At 41.3% G+C, this 22852-nt stretch overlaps 1 protein-coding gene across 2 annotated transcripts in view; it reads right to left on the bottom strand.

Annotated features, from left to right (window-relative positions):
- The window catches only part of LOC106565858 (calcium/calmodulin-dependent protein kinase type 1), a 71586-nt gene extending 48843 nt beyond the window's left edge, over nt 1-22743 (bottom strand). The window contains exons 1-2 of one of the 2 annotated variants that reach the window (XM_014133459.2): nt 22602-22743; nt 15570-15683 (exon numbers count right to left, since the gene is read on the bottom strand). In XM_014133459.2, coding sequence (XP_013988934.1) covers nt 15570-15655 — 86 coding nt within the window. In that variant the 5' untranslated portion in view covers nt 15656-15683; nt 22602-22743. Of the gene's footprint in view, nt 1-15569; nt 15684-20753; nt 20780-22601 lie in introns of those variants that run through there. The other variant, XM_045691767.1, reaches the window with a different exon arrangement.
- Nucleotides 22744-22852: the final 109 nt, after the last annotated feature.

Here is a 22852-nt window from a genome sequence, read left to right as displayed (position 1 = left end):
TTAAGGAATACCTGGGACAGGATAAAGTAATCCTTCTACCCCCCCCCCCCCCCAAAAAAAAGATATAGATGTACTATTGTAAAGTGGTTGTTCCACTGGATATCATAAGGTGAATGCACCAATTTGTAAGTCGCTCTGGATAAGAGCGTCTGCTAAATGACGTAAATGTAAACGTAAATGTAAATGAAGCGATAAGAATAATGTAGGACATCTCAGAAAGACAGGAGGAGGAGCAGAGCCCAGAGTTTCCCTATTTCAAAGACCTGGTTGATCCATCATTCTGAGGTCTCTGAGCTCTGAAGCGGCCTGCTGAAGAGGTCCAGTGGGACAACTGCCCTGTGTCCAAGAGAACAGGCAGATCACTGGCCCTGACTAGGAAATGAAAAATAGCTATGGACTTAATTCCACTTCAACCAAATACTGCAACAAAACAATAAACACATGTTATTGATTTAATATGCAGCCTGTATTATGAAGGTATTGAGGAAACAATGTCCCCATATCTGTCCGTGTCCATAACAGGCACAATATGCTGAGCTGGTGTTCTCAGGCTTTTCAGGCATTTCTCAGAGCCTACAGGCTTTTCTCAGAGCCTTACTCTCTCTCACACACACACACACACACACACACACACACACACACACACACACACACACACACACACACACACACACACACACACACACACACACACACACACACACACACAGACACACAGAAACAATCCCAGAAATAGCAGCCAGTGAGAGACAGAGCACACTGGGCCACCATTAAACGTCAACACTGGGGAACGTTGATCCATTAGCGCTATTGATTTTAGATTATTCCAGTGCTTTCCCCACCTCCCCCTCTCCTCTCCTCTTTCCCCTCTCCTCATCCCACACCCCCTTTCCCTGCTTTGCAAGGCATTCTGGGATTGCACATAATAACTGTATTGAAGGGCTGTAAAGTATTTTCCTCTAGAGGCCTGTGCTTACTGCCGGGGCCCGGACTGTCCTTGCAATGTATTACTAGGCCATTTAGAAGTCAAAATGGCACTGGCAAATGCAGTTGTACAGTATGAACAGTTTGTTGAGAAACCCCAGTCTACCCAAAGGTCACTGAGAGTGTTGGAACACACCCAGGATTGCCCTGTTCCCTGGACACAGCTATGGACTTTTAAAAGAGAACCACTATTACACAGTACAATCTAAGCAAGGAGAGTGATGCTGGTTAGGAAGTGCTATGTAGTCAGTGGGCCCAGTGTGAGCAATAGACTGATAAATAGTAAAGCAATAACAACAATGAAAGATACACGGCTATTAAAATATCAACACATGTCAAAAACATAATCAACCAAGACATTCTGCCAACAAATTAAAATGGCGATTAACTAATCAAATTTGCTCAAGGTGTAGTCAAATATTCCTCTTTGTAAAATTGCCAGGGGGCTCTAAACATTCCCAGTTATTTTTTGTGTGCACGTGTATGTATGTGTGTTAGTGTGCTTCTGTTTCCATTGAACACTTGCCTATCATACTTGTCTATTTCACCCTACATACAGTCTGTCTGTCAGCTATGGAAATGATCAATATGCGTTTTTATGTTTCACTGCCCCCATCAGCCTGCACAGTGGAGCTCCCATTTCAGCTTCACAACACACTCCAAGGCCCAGTGGCATAGAAACCCCAGTGTGAAAACTGCTACTGATTATGAGGCACTTGGGGAGAAGAGAGCCAAAATGGAGCTGGATTTCAAATAGGATAGTTAAGAGGCAGCTAGGGATATGAGCTAAAATAAAGCTGTGTTTGGGGAAGATGAAAGAGCGATAAAAGCTGAGGACATAGATGGAAGGACAGATAAAGAAACAACAGCAAAGAAAACAATTAAGATAAGGAGCACGGAAGAAAGGTTAAGAGAAAGAGATGAACATAGTGAGGGGGAGAGGATTTGAGTTGATTGCAGTGGCAGTGATGTTGACTGTGTGTGCATCATTAATCCAGATCTGTTCTAATTACAGAAACACATGCAGCAGCAGGACACACACACACACACACACAATGATAGCAACAGTCTGGGATGTTTATCATAGGGCGCATAGCCCAAAAAAGTGTCTTCAATGTGTCTATGAAAAAGTCACCTTCAAAAACTCACTACATGAAGTCACATATTCATTATTCTTAACCCAAGATGGCATAGCAGTCAGACGTCCTTTGTCCTCGTCTTGTCGTGTTCCGTGTGTATATATATTTACTTATTTTCTTCGCAAATCTTTTTATATATTTTTTTCTAAAAACTCAATTTCAAAACACTCCCCTGCAACCAGCCTCTCCAATAAAAAAAAAAAGTATTATTCACCTCAAATCTGAAATCCACAACAGAAGCTAGCCAGAAGCTAGCCAGTAGCTAGCCAGAAGCTAGCGTTAGTATTCAGCTAACCACGGTTGGCGGTCATCAGCTATCCCTTTGCTCGATTAGCTATCGCCAGTTTTGTACAACGCGACTCAGACCAGAGCATACCGAAACAATTTTTCTCTCCATATCCCCGGATTTCTATCGCAAGCTCTGGAGATTTACACCTGGATCTTGCAGCTAGCTAGCTGCTATCCGAGTGACTATTGGCTAACGTCGGTCCCAGAGCAAACATCAATTATTTCAAAAGCTAGCCAGCTGAAGAGTTCCATCAGCCACTCCTGGGCTACAATCACCTATCCGGACCCGTTTTACTGCCGATGTGGAGCCCCACCGGACCTCCACGACTGGACTACCGACGTTATCTGCCCAAGGGAGTTATCCAACTTGGCTCCTCCGTCGCGACGTAACCTGAACACCCATCTGCGGCCCGCTAATCGTTAGCTGTCTTATCAGCTGCTATCTGAATAGGTCTACCGGACAATTTCTTGGGCCACTACAACTATTTTGCCAACTGGATTGGTCCCCTCTACCACACGGAACCCCACTAATCTACAGACGGAAACGCATGAGGTGGCTAAAACAGACCTCCCTCCATCTTCTGCCAGCTTGCTACCTATGACCCGGCTAGCTGTCTGAATCTCTCTGGACCCTGATGATCACTCGGCTAAGCATGCCTCTCCTTAATGTCAATATGCCTTGTCCATTACTGTTCTGGTTAGTGTTTATTGCCTTATTTCACTGTAGAGCCTCTAGCCCTGCTCATTATACCTTATCCAACCTTTCAGTTCCACCACCCACACATGCTATGACATCACCTGGTTTCAATGATGTTTCTAGAGACAATATCTCTCTCATCATCACTCAATGCCTAGGTTTACCTCCACTGTATTCACATCCTACCTTACCTTTGTCTGTACATTATACCTAAAAGCTATTTTATCGCCCCCAGAAACCTGCTCCTTTTACTCTCTATTCTGGACGTCATAGACGACCAATTCTCATATCTTTTAGCCGTACCCTTATCCTACTCCTCCTCTGTTCCTCTGGTGATGTAGAGGTGAATCCAGGCCCTGCAGTGCCTAGCTCCACTGCTATTCCATAGGCACTCTCTTTTGATGACTTCTGTAACCGTAATAGCCTTGGTTTGCATATTAACCTGTTATGGCTAGGGGGCAGTATTTTCACGGCCGGATAAAAAACTTACCCGATTTAATCTGATTATTACTCCTGCCCAGAAACTAGAATATGCATATAATTATTAGCTTTGGATAGAAAACACTCCAACGTTTCTAAAACTGTTTGAATGGTGTCTGTGAGTATAACAGAACTCATTTGGCAGGCCAAAACCTGAGAAGATTCCATGCAGGAAGTGCCCTGTCTGACAATTTCTTGGCCTTGATTATCTCTATCCATTACAGGGGATCTCTGCTGTTACGTGACACTTCCTACGGCTCCCATGGGCTCTCAGAAGGTGGCAAAAAGCTGAATCGTGGCTTTGCAGGCTCTGGCTGAAAAAAAGTAGCGCGTTTGGATAGTGGCTGGTCACAGTACTGTGAGACTCAGGCTCGTGCACGAGTGGACTCCATGTTTTATCTTTGAACGAAAACCACCGCTCCCGGTCGGAATATTATCGCTTTTTTACGAGAAAAATTGCATAAAAATTGATTTTAAACAGCGGTTGACATGCTTCGAAGTACGGTAATGGAATATTTCGATTTTTTTTGTCACGAAATGCGTCATGAACGCACGAACAAAATGCCGCTATTTGGATATAACAATGGATTATTTTGAACCAAACCAACAGTTGTTATTGAAGTAGCAGTCCTGGGAGTGCATTCTGACGAAGAACAGCAAAGGTAATCAAACTTTTCTAATAGTAAATCTGACTTTGGTGAAGGCTAAACTTGCTGGGTGTCTAAATAGCTAGCCCGTGATGCCGGGCTATGTACTCAGAATATTGCAAAATGTGCTTTCACCGAAAAGCTATTTTAAAATCGGACACCTCGATTGCACAAAGGAGTTCTGTATCTATAATTCTTAAAATAATTGTTATGTTTTTTGTGAACGTTTATCGTGAGTAATTTAGTAAATTCACCGGAAGTGTTCGGTGGGAATGCTAGTTCTGAACGTCACATGCTAATGTAAAAAGCTGGTTTTTGATATAAATATGAACTTGATTGAACAAAACATGCATGTATTGTATAACATAATGTCCTAGGGTTGTCATCTGATGAAGATCATCAAAGGTTAGTGCTGCATTTAGCTGTGGTTTTGTTTTTTGTGACATTATATGCTAGCTTGAAAAATGGGTGTCTGATTATTTCTGGCTGGGTACTCTGCTGACATAATCTAATGTTTTGCTTTCGCTGTAAAGCCTTTTTGAAATCGGACAGTGTGGTTAGATAAAGGAGAGTCTTGTCTTTAAAATGCTGTAAAATAGTCATATGTTTGAAAAATTGAAGTTTTTGTATTTTTCTGGAATTTGTAATTCGCGCCACGCCTATCATTGGATATTGGAGCAGGTGTTCCGCTAGCGGAACGTCTAGATGTAAGAGGTTAACATTAGAAGCCTCCTCAATAAATTTGTTTTATTCACTGCTTTAGCACACTGTGCCAACCCGGATGTCCTAGCCGTGTCTGAATCCTGGCTTAGGAAGACCACCAAAAACTCTGAAATCTTCATCCCTAACTACAACATTTTCAGACAACATAGAACGGCCAAAGGGGGCGGTGTTGCAATCTACTGCAGAGATAGCCTGCAGAGTTCTGTCCTACTATCCAGGTCTGTACCCAAACAATTTGAACTTCTACTTTTAAAATCCACCTCTCTAAAAACAAGTCTCTCACCGTTGCCGCCTGCTATAGACCACCCTCTGCCCCCAGCTGTGCTCTGGACACCATATGTGAACTGATTGCCCCCCATCTATCTTCAGAGCTCGTGCTGCTAGGTGACCTAAACTGGGACATGCCTAACACCCCACCCATCCTACAATCTAAGCTTGATGCCCTCAATCTCACACAAATTATCAATGAACCTACCAGGTACCACCCCAAAGCTGTTAACACGGGCACCCTCATAGATATCATCCTAACCAACTAGCCCTCTAAATACACCTCTGCTGTTTTCAACCAAGATCTCAGCGATTCCTCATTACCTGCATCCGTAATGGGTCAGCCGTCAAACGACCTCCACTCATCACTGTCAAACGCTCCCTGAAACACTTCAGCGAGCAAGCCTTTCTAATCAACCTGGCCCGGGTATCCTGGAAGGATATTGACCTCATCCCATCAGTAGAGGATGCCTGGTTATTTTTTTTAAATGCCTTCCTCACCATCTTAAATAAGCATGCCCCATTCAGGAAATGTAGAACCAGGAACAGATATAGCCCTTGGTTCTCTCCAGACCTGACTGCCCTTAACCAACACAAAAACATCCTGTGGCGTTCTGCATTAGCATCGAACAGCCCTCGTGATATGCAACTTTTCAGGGAAGTTAGAAACCAATATACACAGGCAGTTAGAAAAGCCAAGGCTAGCTTTTTCAAGCAGAAATTTGCTTCCTGCAACACAAACTCAAAAAAGTTCTGGGACACTTTTTTGAAAAAGAACACCTCCTCCCAGCTGCCCACTGCACTGAGGATAGGAAACTCTGTCACCACCGATAAATCCACTATAATTGAGAATTTCAATAAGCATTTTTCTACGGCTGGCAATGCTTCCACCTGCCTACCCCTACCGTGGTCAATAGCACTGCACCCCCCACAGCTACTCGCCCAAGCCTTCCCTATTTCTCCTTCTCCCAAATCCAGTCAGCTGATGTTCTGAAAGAGCTGCACAATCTGGACCCATACAAATCAGCCGGGCTAGAGAATTGGGACCCTTTCTTTCTAAAATTATCTGCCGAAATTGTTGCAACCCCTATTACTAGCCTGTTCAACCTCTCTTTCGTGTCATCTGAGATTCCCAAAGATTGGAAAGCAGCTGCGGTCATCCCCCTCTTCAAAGGGGGGGACACTCTTGACCCAAGCTGCTACAGACCTATATCTATCCTACCCTGTCTTTCTAAGGTCTTCGAAAGCCAAGTCAACAAACAGATTACCGACCATTTCGAATCCCAACGCACCTTCTCCGCTGTGCAATCTGGTTTCAGAGCTGGTCATGGGTGCACCTCAGCCATGCTCAAGGTCCTATTGTGCTGTGGAGTAGAGCTGAATAAGATGAAAACACAGGCGAGGACACAAGTTTAGGCCGTGATCAGAGAACATCTGCTACGAAGAGATGGCATGAGGGGGTGGAGGGTGGGATGGGAGTCGTGTGAACAGGGGACTACATGGTGAACTCCACACATGAACAGACACACACACACACACACACACACACACAGATTCTTCCCTCATAAGGCCTATTCGTGACAGAATGTCAGAGAGGGAGGATCCAGGAATTTAGCTCTGCTCCCACATACAACAGTGTATACAATGAGGGGACTTAATCGCCCCTCACAATGCTCACACATTCACAGGCCAGGATTATTAATAGCAGATAAAGACGTTGTTTCCATAGTGACTGTTAGAGTCCATATGGAAAGTGTCTCCTCCTGTTGCCAAGACAACCAGCCAACGGTGAACTTGCAGCTGAGCGATGTGGTGATCCGGTGATCTTTCCATAAACAGGTGTGGACAACACAACTGGCAGAACATGGGATATGGGGGAACACATTCCTAACAAAGCGATCTGAGAGAAAAGGTGGTTTACCAAAATGTTTGACAAACATCACAATGATAGGAATGAGACAAGCACTGCGGTAGGTTTATCCCAATCAAATACAGACTGGCTTATACATACACCAACACAGGAGCCTGGGGAACACAAGGTATCATTGGGCTACATTATGTAAAGCGTGTTATGGATGATGTTTAAATCCTCACTAACAATAATCCATGTGTGTACTTAACGGGCACTTTATATAATGTATGTGTGTCTAATGTAAGCGCACCTTAGATAAACATCCTGTATCATTGAAAGAGTTAATTGCTAAGTGTTACTGTAACTAATAATTTGTTCTTAACTGACTTGGCTAGTTAAATAAAGGTTACATTTAAAATAAAATAAAATGTTTTACTCTTTGCACAAAATAGAGTAGGCTCAAGCCAGAACTGACAGAAGCTATGAACGTAAAGTAATAACAAAAAATGTCAAGAGACAGGCAGCATAGAGACAACATAATCCCAGGTAAATTCACTTCAAATGCACGCAAAGACAGGCGTTAGTTTGAGAGCCTCCCTAAGAGCTTGGGGAATAGTTGGTGAGAGAATAGCACTGTTTGGTACACAAAAGCCTTTTAAACACCTCCACTGGACAATAGGTTTAGCCTGATTCCATTATCCAGGCACCAGGAAGAGATCAGAACAGAGTAGTCAGCAGTCTGAAGACAGGCTGGGCCAGAGACAAATACCTGAGAACCAAAGAGCATCACAATATAGTTCCTTACAACGCCTACTACTGGGGAATTGAGCGTGAAATCCCCTGACCTAAATGTTAAAGAAATAACCAGCACACTCTGACCATTAGGGTATGTATCTGTTAACCACTCATTTATGTCAATTTCTTTTTAACATTGTAAGACATAAAACCCTCCTTACATCACACACACACACACAAACGAACAGGGAACAATATTCTCATCATTGGTATTGTGAGGAGGAACAGAGCCACCTATCTATCCACCACTCAGGGCTAAATGAAGAGAGTAGACCCTGTTGAAAGGCCCTGTCGACTGGATTAGTCAACGCTTTGGTGTAGAAGGCAGACCCCCTCGAACCTAAACACAGAGTGGTTCAAAGGAATGGCTTCATGAAGCTACAACTAGCACTGACACAGGCACTACTCTGATGGAGCTACAGCTGGCCCCCTGCATGTATCTCATGCAAACTCCTGGCTCTTCTCTCTGTCTGCTTCTTGTACATGCTAGACATTTAGTCTCTCTCAACCTTTCATTCCTCTTTACCAATGACCTGACCTAAGCGAAGATATGGATATAATATTTATCATTTTATCTCACTTGACACTGTACTGCAAGGCCTTCTTAATAATGTAAAGTTCCTCACTAGAACTGGCTCCTGCATGGATATAGTTTGTCTCTCCTGTAACTTCTGGTTCCTGTCGGTCTCTCTCATCCATGCTCTCAGGGAAAGGGCACCAGAGCCCCTCTGTTAACTGCTTCCTGGGTCAGGGGTCAGTGGACACGTCGACACACTGAGCAGGCAAACAACATCACTGAAGAATAAAAAATAAATACAAATAAATTAAATAATAATTGTTATTATTATTACTATTATTAGGATAAATGTTCTCCTCCATGTTCTCCTCCAGTATGTTCTCAGTATATTCTCAAATGTTCTCCTCTAGTATTCATACCCCTTGACTTATTCCCCATTTTGTTATTTTACAGCCTGAATTCAAAATTGATAAAATAATTTTTTTCTACATACAATATCCCATAATGACAAAGTGAAAAAAAAAAAAAAAAAAATCAACATTTTGTCAATACATGTTAGAACCACCTTTGGCAGTGATTACAGCTGTGAGTCTCTCTGGGTAAGTCTCTAAGAGCTTTGCACACCTAGATTGTACATTATTTTCACATTAGTCTTATTTTATTATTCAAGCTCTGTCAAGTTGGTTGTTGATCATTAGTAGACAGCCATTTTCAAGTCTTGTCATAGATTTCCAAGCCGATTTAAGTCAAAACTGTAACTAGGCCACTAAGGAACATTCAATGTCATCTTGGTAACCAACTCCAGTGGATATTCGGCCTTGTGTTTTAGGTTATTGTCCTGCTGAAAGGTGAATTTTTCTACCAGTGTCTGGAAAGCAGAATGAACCAGGTTTTCCTCTAGGATTTTGCCTGTGCTTAGCTCTATTCCATTTATTTTTATCCTAAAAACGACCTAGTCCTTGCCGATGACAAGCACACTCATAACATGATGCAGCCACCACCATGCTTGAAAATATGAAGAGTGGTACTCCGTGATGTGTTGGATTAGCCCCAAACATAACGATTTGTATTCAGGACATGAAGTTAATTTCTTTGCAAATTTGTTTTACTTATAACATAACTCAAACGGAAGGAGTTTGCATTTTGGCACATGCATGTTTTGGAATATTTTTATTCTGTACAGGCTCCCTTCTTTTCATTTAGGTTAATATTGTGGAGTAACTACAATGTTGTTGATCCATCCTCAGTTTTCTCCTATCACAACTCTAACTGTTTTAAAGTCACCATTGGCCTCATGGTGAAATCCCTGAGCGGTTTCAAATCAAATCAAATTTTATTTGTCACATGCGCCAAATACAACAGGTGTAGACCTTACCGTGAAATGCTTACTTACAAGCCCTTAACCAACAATGCAGTTCAAGAAATAGAATTAACCTGTTTGGGATGGGGCAGTATTTTCACGGCCGGATAAAAAACGTACCCGATTTAATCTGGTTACTACTCCTGCCGAGAAACTAGAATATGCATATAAGTAGATTTGGACAGAAAACACTCTAAAGTTTCTAAAACTGTTTGAATGGTGTCTGTGAGTATAACATAACTCATATGGCAGGCCAAAACCTGAGAAGATTTCATACAGGAAGTGCCCTATCTGACAATTTGTTCTCCTTCTGTGGCATCTCTATCAAAAATACAGCATCTGTACTGTAACGTGACATTTTCTAAGGCTTCCATTGGCTCTCAGAAGGCGCCAGAAAGTGTAATGGGGTGTCTGCAGTCTCTGGGCGAAAAACAGCAGGAGTATTTGTGTGTGGTCAGGCTGGGAACAGTGACACTGGAGATGCGCGTCCACGAGACGACTCCATTTTTTTCTTTCAGCCTTTGAATGAATACAACGTCACCCGGTTGGAATATTATCGCTATTTTACGAGAAAAATAGCATAAAAATTGATTTTAAACAGCGGTTGACATGCTTCTAAGTACGGTAATGGAATATTTTGAATTTTTTTGTCACGAGATGCGCTCGCGCGTCACCCTTGGATTGTGACCTGAACGCACAAACAAAACGGAGGAATTTCAATATAACTATGGATTATTTGGAACCAAAACAACATTGTTGTTGAAGTAGAAGTCCTGGGAGTGCATTCTGACGAAGAACAGCAAAGGTAATCCAATTTTTCTTATAGTAAATCTGAGTTTGGTGAGGGCCAAACTTGGTGGGTGTTAAATTAGCTAGCCATGATGGCCGGGCTATGTACTCAGAATATTGCAAAATGTGTTTTCGCCGAAAAGCTCATTTAAAATCTGCATAAAGGACTTCTGTATCTATAATTCTTAAAATAATTGTTATGTTTTTTGTCAACGTTTATCGTGAGTAATTTTGTAAATTCACCAGAAGTTTGCGGTGGGTATGCTAGTTCTGAACATCACATGCTAATGTAAAAAGCTGTTTTTTGATATAAATATGAACTTGATTGAACAAAACATGCATGTATTGTATAACAATGTCCTAGGAGTGTCATCTGATGAAGATCATCAAAGGTTAGTGCTGCATTTAGCTGTGGTTTTGGTTTTTGTGACATATATGCTTGCTTTGAAAATGGCTGTGTGATTATTTTTGGCAGGGGACAATGAGACAATGAGACAATTCAATTTCTCAAACATATGACTATTTTACACCATTTTAAAGACAAGACTCTCGTTAATCCAACCACACTGTCCGATTTCAAAAAGGCTTTACAACGAAAGCAAAACATTAGATTATGTCAGCAGAGTACCCAGCCAGAAATAATCAGACACCCATTTTTCAAGCTAGCATATAATGTCACATAAACCCAAACCACAGCTAAATGCAGCACTAACCTTTGATGATCTTCATCAGATGACAATCCTAGGACATTATGTTATACAATACATGCATGTCTTGTTCAATCAAGTTCATATTTATATCAAAAACCAGCTTCCGGTGAATTTACTAAATTACTCACGATAAACGTTCACAAAAAACATAACAATTATTTTAAGAATTATAGATACAGAACTCCTTTATGCACTCGCTATGTCCGATTTTAAGCTTTTCGGTGAAAGCACATTGTGCAATATTCTGAGTAGATAGCCCGGCCATCACAGGCTAGCTATTTTGACACCCACCAAGTGTGGTACTCACCAAACTCCGATTTACTATTAGAAAAGTTTGATTACCTTTGCTGTTCTTCGTCAGAATGCACTCCCAGGACTTCTACTTCAATAACAAATGTTGGTTTGGTTCCAAATAATCCATAGTTATATCCAAATAGCGGCGTTTTGTTTGTGCGTTCAAGACACTATCCGAAGGGTAAAGAAGGGTGACACGCCCGACGCGTTTCGTGACAAAAAAATTCAAAATAGTCCATTACCGTACTTCGAAGCATGTCAACCGCTGTTTAAAATCATTTTTTATGCTATTTTTATCGTAAAAAAGCGATAATATTCCGACCGGGAGTCGTTGTTTTCGTTCAAAGAGAAAGAAAGTAAACATGGTGTCGGCTCGTGCACGCGCCTCCAGTCTCATTGTCCTCAGATCGACCACTATCCAAATGCGCTAATGTATTTCAGCCATGGCCTGCAAAGCCACCATTCATCGTTCTGGCGCCTTCTGAGAGCCTATGGGAGCGTTAGAAAATGTCACGTTATGCCAGAGATCCCCTGTTTTGGTTAGAGATGATCAAGAAGGCCATGAAATGGTCAGAGAGAGCGCTTCCTGTTTGGAATCTTCTCAGGTTTTGGCCTGCCAAATGATTTCTGTTATACTCACAGACACCATTCAAACAGTTTTAGAAACTTTAGGGTGTTTTCTATCCAAATCAAACAATTATATGCATATTCTAGTTACTGGGACAGGAGTAGTGACCAGATTAAATCGGGGACATTTTTTATCCGGCCGTGCAAATACTGCCCCCTATCCCCAACAGGTTAAGGAGCCTTTTGGTCCTGGACTTGGCGCTCTGGTACCGCTTGCCGTGCAGTAGTAGAGAGAGAAGTCTATGACTTGGGTGACTGGAGTCTTTGACAATTTTTTGGGCCTTCCTCTGACACCGCCTAGTATATAGGTCCTGGATGTCAGGAAGCTTGGCTGGCCCCAGTGATGTACTGGGCCGTACGCACTACCCTCTGTAGTGCCTTACGTTTAGATGCCAAGCAGCTGCAATACCAGGAGGAGATGCAACCGGTCTGGATGTTCTCGATTGTGCAGCTATAGAGCTTTTTGAGGATCTGGGGATCCATGACAAACCTTTTCAGTCTCCTGAGGGGGAACAGGTTTTGTCGTGCCCTCTTCCCGACTGTCTTGGTGTGTTTGGACCATGATAGTTCATTGGTGATTTGGACACCAAGGAACATGAAAACTCTCGACCCGCTCCACTTCAGCCCTGTTGATGTTAATGGGGGCCTGTTCAGCCCTCCTTTTCGTATAGTTCACGATAAGCTCCTTTGTCTTGCTCACATTGAGGGAGAGGTTGTTGTCCTGGCACCATACTGCCAGGTCTCTGACCTCCTCCCTATAGGCTGTCTCATCGTTGTCGTTGATCAGGCCTACCACTGTTTTGTCGTCAGCAAACTTAATGATGGTGTTGGAGTCGTGCCTGGCCACACAGTCGTGGCTGATCAGGGAGTAAAGGAGGGGACTAAGCATGCACCCCTGAGGGAACCCAGTGTTGAGGATCAGCGTGGCAGATGTGTTGTTGCCTACCCTTACCACCTGGGGGTGGCCCATCAGGAAGTCCAGGATCCAGTTGCAGAGGGAGGTGTTTTGTCCTAGGGTCCTTAGCTTAGTTATGAGCTTTGTGGGTACTATGGTGTTGAATGCTGAGCTGTAGTCAATGAACAGCATTCCCACATAGGTGTTCCTTTTGTCCAGGAGGGAAAGGACAGTGTGGAGTGTGATTGAGATTGCATCATCTGTGGATCTGTTGGGGCGGTATGCAAATTAGAGTGGGTCTAGGGTTTCCTTCATGATGGTGTTGATGTGAGCCATGACCAGCCTTTCAAAGCACTTCATGGCTTCCGATGTGAGTGCTACGGGGCGGTAATCATTTAGGCAGGTTACCTTTGCTTTCTTGGGCACAGGGACTATGGTGGTCTGTTTGAAACATGTAGGTATTACAGACTAGGTCAGGGAGAGGTTGAAAATGTCAGTGAAGACACTTGCCAGTTGGTCCACGCATGCTTTGAGTACACGCCCTGGTAATCCATCTAGCCCTGCGGCTTTGTGAATGTTGACCTGTTTAAAGGTCTTGCTCACATTGGCTATGGAGAGCGTGATCACACAGTTGTCTGCAACAGCTGGTGCTCTCATGCATGCTTCGGTGTTGCTTGCCTCGAAGCGAGCATAAAAGGCATTTAGCTCGTCTGGTAGTGTCGCGTCACTGGGCAGCTCGTGGCTGGGTTTCCCTTTGTAGTCCGTAATAACGTTCAAGCCCTGCCACATCCGACTAGCGTCAGAGCCTGTGTAGTAGGACTCAATCTTAGTCCTGTATTGACGCTTTGCCTGTTTGATGGTTAGTCTGAGGGCATAGCGGGATTTCTTATAAGGGTCCGGATTAGTGTCCTGCTCTTTAAAAGCAGCAGCTCTAGCCTTTAGCTCGGTGCAGATGTTGCCTGTAATCTATGGCTTCTGGTTGGGATATGTACATACGGTCACTGTGGGGATGGTTTCCTTCCTCTCCGGCAACTGAGTTAGGAGAGAGGCCTGCATCTTTGTAGTGACGCACCATCCAAAGTGTAATTAATAACTTCCCCATGCTCAAAGGTTTATTCAATGTCTCCATTTTTTGTACCGATCTACCAATATGGGAGCCCTTCATTGTGAGGCATTGGAAAACCTCCCTGGTCTTTGTGGTTAAATTTGCGGTTGAAATTCATTGCTTGACTGAGACACCTTACAGGTATGTGTGGGGTACAGACATAAGGTAGTCATTCAAAAATCATGTTAAACACCATTATTGCACAGTTATTAGTTATTATGTAATATGTTATTATGTTATAGTTATTATGTAACTTGTTAAGCAAATGTTCACTCCTGAACTTATTTAGGCTTGCCATAACAAAGGGGTTGAATATTCATTGACTCAACACATTTCAACTTTTTATTTTGTATTCTTTTCTAAAAACATAATTCCACTTTGACATTATGGGGTATTATGTGTAGGCCAGTGACACAAAATCTCAGTTTAATCCATTTTAAATTCAGGATGTAACATAACTAAATGTGGAACAAGTCAATGTGTGTGAATACTTTCTGAAGGCACTGTATGTCAAAATAGAACAGCTGATGCCAGCTCTGTAAAAAACAATCTCTATTTTAGCTTGCACTTTCATACTTAATGTGGTACAGAATATCTAGCACACCATTACCGTAATTTCCACTATAATCACAAAGACATGAAACACAACACACTCTGGAAACTGCATAAAAAGCTAAATATAAAAATCAGAAGTGTAAAATCCCCGGGCCATTTATAATTCAGTGAAATTACGTGTGACGCGCCAAAGCACTGCTCGGAGCAAGGCAAGTTCTATCATACAGCATATATACCCCAGAGCTGCTGTTAGAATGCATTATCAACTGGACCAGACAGAAATGTACAAAAGAGACATAAGAGCCTAGACAGACACAAATACACACACACATTCACACGCATGTGCACGCAAGCATGTACACACGTACCCACACACGAACGCACGCACGGACGCACGCACACACATGCACTTGCACACGAACGCACTCGCACACACAACTAAACAATGTAATCTAAAACCATGGCCAATTTTCACAATAGGCTAGTAGATGACCACCCATGGGCATATCACCAAGCTAGATTCCTGATCTAAGGGCTTTACGCGAAGAGGATATCCCCCAATCACTTTCTACCCACATACTGTCCACTGTGGCCTGCATTAAACAAGACCATTATACCTAAAGAGGTAGTCAAGTCAATCCATGTCAAACATACAAATTCAATAAGTACAGGTACAGAAAACACTTGCAAATGTCCCTCTGTAGTTAAAGTTCTGTAGCCTGCATATGAATAACACTGCTGAACTCTTCAGGGTGTTCTCATCATGAGGAGAGGGATTGTAAAAGGCTCAGACACTCTTGAACCATATTGTCAACAACAAAATGAGATATGATTTCAGCACTTACGTCCCCAGGATCTCCTTGAAGTCGTAGTTTTCCTTCACATCTGATGTTTTCTTCTTCCAGGAATGTCCATCATCACCCAAAAGCATCTTTCTTTTCTGTCGGTCGGCTACAATACTGGAGAAGAGGAGAGAAACTGATTGTTTAAACAACGGGAAAAAACTGTTAAGACAAGACACACTCTTTCTGAATAGTTGCATACCCAAATATTTGTCTAGGTATGAGTTGATATTGAAACGATTAGAGTTCTTTGTGTTTGAGAATAAGATAGAGAATAAAATGTAAAATATATGCTTTATTGTCACATACACCGGATAGGTGCAGTGAAATGTGTTGTTTTACAGGGTCACACTGAAAGGATTTAAAGACAAAGAGATAAGGGATGACGGACAAAGTCACTGGACTGGACATCTTTTGGACATTTTTTAGTTTGACACACAATTGTGTTAGACCTACCTGGAAACTAAGTTTGATAAGGTGAGTCAGGCACTTAAAACCATAAATATTTCACACAGAACAGACAAACTTCTACAAACTGCTTCAGGTGACAAGGGTTGTCAGTCCTATTCTTCCTTTACCTCATATCATCCTGAATCAACAAAACTTAAGCTTCCCTTCAACATCTCGCATTGCTATTCTTACCAGTCCTAACACCAAAGAGAAGTAACAGAGACTAGTTTTGCAGGTGCATAGCAATGCATACTTTTAAACCAAAACATTGTGGATAGTAGATGTAGTTATGATTCAACCAATAAAACAACCACAACTAGGTCAAACATTATACAATTTCTGTGTTACTATAATTAGTCCTCACAGATAGAATCTTTCTGCACTGTAAAAAAAAAATGGTTGAGTCAACTTTAAAAAGTTTGGATTTTAACGCAGCAGGGAACAATCTAAATCTAATATTGAGTTAAGTTAATCTAAAGTTATTTCAACTTAGTATAGCAAGTGAAACTGACACATTTGCATTTAAGGATTTGTTGAGTGAACTTAATACTTTTAGTCAAAAGTATTTTTTGGGTTAAATTCTTCACTGTGAGCACACTTGGGACCCACCTCATCTGGGATTTGAGCTCACAACCTCTTGGTTGCCAGTGACTTAAATTTCCTGCTACGCCACCAGGTCTGCGCGGATGGAAGAGATTTATTGCCAAGAGTGTATTAAGCACTTAGCTAAAACATTGTAATCAAAATTAAAAGTTCAATGTTTTTCCATCGCATTTTTAACTCTACCGATAGTTTTGTCACAAAAACTATTGCATTAAATATTAAACATGCCTACTCTGGTCTTGGCACGTGAGCTCTAGCCAACAGCTCGCAGATACAGTACAGGTAGGCTGTGCAGGTAGGCTAGTCTACATGATGAGATTATTATGGATAATATTTGTATTTGTCAACCAGCAGTCAAGCATCAATCATCATGTCACCAGAATAAGACCCTCAATATTTATTGGAAAGGAGCATCAAGATCACCTTGCACTTTCACCACCCTGGTAAATTCATCATAAATTATTTAATCTATAGCCTAATAAACTGCATGGTTTCCCGAGTCGTCGTGGGAGGACCACACACCATATCATCGTGTGAGTGAAAGTTTACTTCGATAGGATGGTTTTTATATCAATATTTCATGCATAATTCATTTTTGCGACACAAAAAGATCTCAAATGAACAAATTATCTATTGGCATTTATAGAATTGTACCGAAACAACCTGTTTCTATCACAGCTGCTGTGATTTTGATATGGTATTACTTTACTCGCATAAAAATTGTGGATGGAAAAAACATGGATAGTGAAAGCTACACAAATAAAAGGAACTGAAATTAGAAATAGACATCATAGACCCATATAGAAAGCAATCTGCTTGGGGAAGCAGTAAGAGGAAGTCTAGTCAAATGTGTGACAGAGAAAGAGAGAGCCCTGTCAGTTACTCTCATTAGCAACACAAGTCTTCTGGGCATTTCTGGTCTGGTAGCATGTGCAGCATCTCAACAGTCTAGTGGCTTCCTCTGCTCTCCTCTTCCTAGTCTGCACTGAGCTGAGAAGACGGGATAGCTGAGAGTAACATGGTGGAAATATACAAGGGTATTTTCGCTTAAAACTTGTCCATTTATTATAGATCAGAGCAGACGAAGGAAAGTAAGCAGAGAGGAAAGTATTGATGCAGCCCTAGCCTATATGCTCTCTGAGTGTCTGTGTTATGGGCCCTTAGTTGACACAGGTGCACTGCAAAGAGATACAGGCCAAGAGCAATGTTTATCAGAAAGATCAAAGCTGTTAAAGTTGGCAATGGCATGGATTATAATTTCTCTATTAAAGGGTGTCTTCTTATATTGTACCTCTACCATAACCACTGTTAAAGTCTAAGTGTGTCGATGTAATGTATTATAATATGTTTATCCACTGTACTGGCAAAATAGATGGGTTTTATACAATACAATATACAGCTTAGCCGCAAGAAGATGTTTTGAGTTGGAAGTGCTGTTGTTTATTTTTTTCCTGTTATAATAACACATTCTATCATTTCATTTGCCTAGTGGCATACAGTTACGGAGAAACCTTTTTAGGATTTACACAAATGGGGGAGAAATCTGTGGCCTTTTATAAACGCATTTCATGCAATTCTACATCATTTAGGAGACATTATCAGAATATTTGTTAATACTACACAAAGGACCAAAATGAGTGGCTACTCTGACACTGTCAAAAACAAATAAATAAAATCGCCCTGGGACTGGTTTCCCAAAAACATCTTAAGCTAAGTTCATTGTTAGAACCATAGGATCCAATGGTTCTGAGATTAATTTAACTTTGTGTTTTTGCCAAACTGGGCCTTGGCCTTGACCTGACTCAGGGCCAATAAAAATAAGAGAGACGCACAGATTGTACAATAATAGGAGGAAATATATAAATATTATAGGCAAGAGTAAGCTACTAAATCAACTTTCAAGTGACATTGACTCACCCAATGATGAAGATAGCATGAATACGGGTAGCCTAGGCTTCTCACCGTACTGGTGATGGTCTCAACATAGGCCTGAGCTACTTTGGGGGAAGAAAGTGCTGTTCGTCCGAGGTGCTGACAAAATAAATGGTAGCTTCTACTGACAAATTAGTGTTCTCGTTTTAGCAGCAGCCATTTGCTTTACAAAGGTATTTCCCGCTATTGTATTATGACATTTGCAAAAGGCCTTTAGCTATTCACTGACAGTGCAAAGAGAAATTGAATCCATAGAAATAGAATCCATAGAACCCATTCAAGTCAGGACTGACAGCCATTTGGATCATACCCATTTACCAATTAAATTACCAGGGTGAGGTTCCAAAACCCTTCCCAGCTAGCATATTTGGTTCCTTGGAAATTGTGGGAACGTACATTTTTGGTTTCCCATTGGTTCTGGGAACGAAGCCATACGTTTCCTGACCTTTAAAACGAACCTTTTTTTTTTACGTTCTGAGAACAGAAGTGAAAATGTTGCCCGTTTTTGGAATGTACATTTTTAGGTTGCAGGGAGGTTCTGAGAATGTTTTTCTATGGTTCCCTGAAAGTTTTCCTAGGACATTTTCTTAACATTCTGATAACAGAAATTATAGGTTATTTGAAGGTAATTAAATAACATTCTGAGAACATGTTTAAATAAGACTTTTAATAACACTGCCATCTAGTTTGGGTTAACTGTTTTGAACACAGAACACATTAGAAATTAGATATAAATACATTTGCTTAAGCATTTATAATGCATTTTGTTTTTTTATTGTGGCATGGCGTCAGTGATATTCAAACCTATGATCTTCTGCTCTTTATCCATGGAATTAGGCCACTGCGCCACCAGGATGGAGCTAGCGTGCAATGTTGTTGTTTTTTTAACCCATACCAAGCTGTTAATTTTTGTGTGTTCAAACAGACCCTAATTTCAAAGGAAATAAGCACTCATTAAGATCAGGTGTGGCCAATTTGTGGACGCGGCCAACACACCTGAACACACTTAACAAGATAGACGATAGAGAGAGTTTTGTTGTTGCTGAGAACAGAATGTATATGTTTTTAAATAACATTCAAGAACGTTACTAATGTTTTCTTATGTTTTTTTTATGGAAAGTTTTCTTAATGTTCTTAGAACAGGACTTTAAATTGAACCATGAGGAAACCGGTAGAAAATGTTATGCTAAAGTACTTGAATTCCCACAGAAGAATGTTGTTTCTCAATGTTCTGAGAACATGACTTTAAATAGAACCACGAAGAAACGTTATGCTGTACTGAAATTCCCACAGAAGAACGTTGTTTGCTAACGTTATCTGAACAGTTTGAGAACATTACTTTAAATAAAACCATGAGGAAACCTGTAGAAAACGTTATGGGAATGTTGTATGCAAAATAATCAAAGGACAATCACGCTCTCACCCAGCTCTAATAATTATACGGCTCTCAGAACGTTATGTGCTAGCCAGGTTCTATGGATTATATTTCTATGGCCGCATGGTAACAAGTTGTTCGCTATTTGGAGCGTGTGCTGCCCAAATTCAGTCAGTGTTCAGACAGGAGTAATTATATAATTTAGAAAACATTATTTCATTTTATCAGGGGGTGCTGCAGCACTTACAGCACCCCTACTTCCTCAGCTATGGTATACAGTATCAGCATATGCATATGCTCCAAAATGCTTGAGACATTTGCAACTCAGTTGAACAGGACAGAGGACAAGCCAATGAACACAGACAATTGTAGATTTATCCAAGACCCACAATACAATGTACATATTAACCTATTCAGGCTTATAGAGCTGAAGTTGAGCTCTCAAAAGGGACAAAAATCAATAAAAAAAGTTCCAAAAGAGCAAGGGATAACTGTCTTAAAACAAACAAGGATTATTTTAGATAAAAACAGTAGGGCTTGAGACTTGCATAAGAGCGGACAGGAGCAGATAGGAGAAGTTATAAAGGGAAGTTGAAGAGGACCACATGCAGGTAGAGCTCCCAACAATGTTCTGAGAGAAACAAGCTTTGCTGTTTGATTAGATCGTTTGCATTCATCAGGAAACGTCAAGACGCCCAGCGACATATCCGGGAGGCAACAGGATTGTGCAGGCTTTGTGGATAAAAAGATATAACCACATTCCTAAGAGCTATTTGACATGCAGCATTCGCCGTTGTTAAGCTTATTGAGAGAAGCACTGTACTCACTGGTTTCCCATTGCTGCGCAGTGGACAGAAGAAACACACATACAGAAAAGTGCTGACGTATGAGAAGGCAGTTTGACAAACTGAGAGTTTCTGAAACCTGTGACCTCACAGGCTTGCAGCAAAAGAGATAAGGGGTCCCTTTTTAGATGTGCTCCAACCACACATACACACAGAGTCACACGTACACGCACAGACACAAACATAGTGACAGCCACACGCACGCACATCAACACACTGTCACACGTACACACACAGACACAAAGGAAGTGGGGAGACCCATTGGCAAGCCCTCTTGCTTAATAAGCCCTCAGTAACATGCAATGGAAAATTAAAAACATCCTGGCCATTTCTCTGAAGCTCATACTGAGTACAATCTGTCTATAAAAATCCTCCAGCTTATCTATCTTTATTGTATAATGTCATCATTCACTTAGTGATAGGGATCATATCCTGATCACACACAGCTAGTTAGACTGGACTATCCTAGCAGCATAGCTGTCATATGAGCATGGCAGAGAATGCCAAAAGGCAGCAGGGATGTGTGTGTATGTGTATGTTTATGTGTATGTGTGAGTGTGTGCATGATATTGGCCCCCAACAGAGAACAGGGACAGAGGTGCGCATAGGAACAATGCAACTAAGTATGACATAACAAAAATAAAACAAATCAGGTTAAAAACATGGTCAATTATAAAAGTCAATACTTATGGCAATCATTATGCTATAAGTTTTCAAAAATCGCTCTAGCCTAACAGTAATTCCAGACAAGCCTTGAGCAAATACATGGTGTGTCCCTAGTCGCTTTTATCCACTGTAGTTAACACACCTTTATATGTTTGGCCTATTGACTTAACTTTACCCCCTATGACAAGAAGTCAAGAACACATTGGCTATCCTTACTGATAAATCCACATTGAGAGCTGCCACATGAGTGTCTCTGTGTTACAGTAACATCTCACTGTCCGTACACAGATATCACATTCTCCTTGTCATGATAACATCCTGATCTGAACCACACGCTCATCTGGGGCACCGGTGTCCAGGACACTAAGCAAATCCCTTTCAAAATGAGCTTATTAATTGATAAGCCGCCTTCTCCTTCCGAGCTGGCATGTGGAAAGAAAGCGATGGTGTATGTTGTGTGGTGTGTGTGTGTGTGTGTGTGTGTGTGTGTGTGTGTGTGTGTGTGTGAATATCATTGACTCTAAAAAAAAATATTAACACTCAAAGTTGAGATAGAGAGAGAGAGAGAAAAGAGACTGAGAGGAAAATACAAAATACCTCAAGCATTCCAGTTCAGTAAGGCACTAAACACATATGTACAAAAAGTACAATAAGTATAACACATGCTCAAATGTGAATAATAACTTTGATGGGAAATGAAACACTGCTTTCAGTTTATCTTTGTTCTATTGGTTTCCACACACTCCATCAGTCCCTCTGATATCCACTGAGAAATACACAGAGTGCCATAAACAAATATGCCCTTCAGTATCTGGGCATTATTAATATTAATGTAATACATTAGCATGCATATTATGAATGAACATTCCATATGACGGGCACTGTCTGTCTCTCCGGCAGAGTCATAACCTGGTTTCATTCTGTGATGTCAACCAGCTGCGTTACACTATTACTTTCCATACATTATTAATTTCAACTATTAAGAAACTATATTTATAAACTTAATAAACTATTTAGGCTATAGTTTAACATTTCAAACTGACCAGAAATGTCAACTATTCTCGCGTTTAGGGCATGTTTCCATATAGCGAATACATCTCGATTATGTCAATAATTTTCATTTTGTCCACACAATGTTACAATCAACATGACAGAGACTCATACCTGTAAATTGCACGATCTCAAAGGTCGATTCTTTCTTCACTGCTTCTCCAATTTAGACTCACGGCGTTCGCCGAAAAACTGGATTCGACACCCCAATCAGCACTCTCCTGACGTCAGGCAAAGAGCGGAGGGAGTGGCCAACACACAAGGGGCCGACCATTCTTGTCAATCATCCAATCAACAACCTGTTTGTGGCACACAGGTAAGCAAGCTGCTTCATAATTGGTTTATTATATTTGCTTGGCATTCCG

This window comes from Salmo salar, chromosome ssa12 (assembly GCF_905237065.1).
Source record: "Salmo salar chromosome ssa12, Ssal_v3.1, whole genome shotgun sequence".
Classification (NCBI taxonomy): Eukaryota; Metazoa; Chordata; class Actinopteri; order Salmoniformes; family Salmonidae; genus Salmo; species Salmo salar.
The sequence above is the reverse complement of the archived record's forward strand: the minus strand, read 5'-3'. Positions and strand labels throughout refer to the sequence as shown.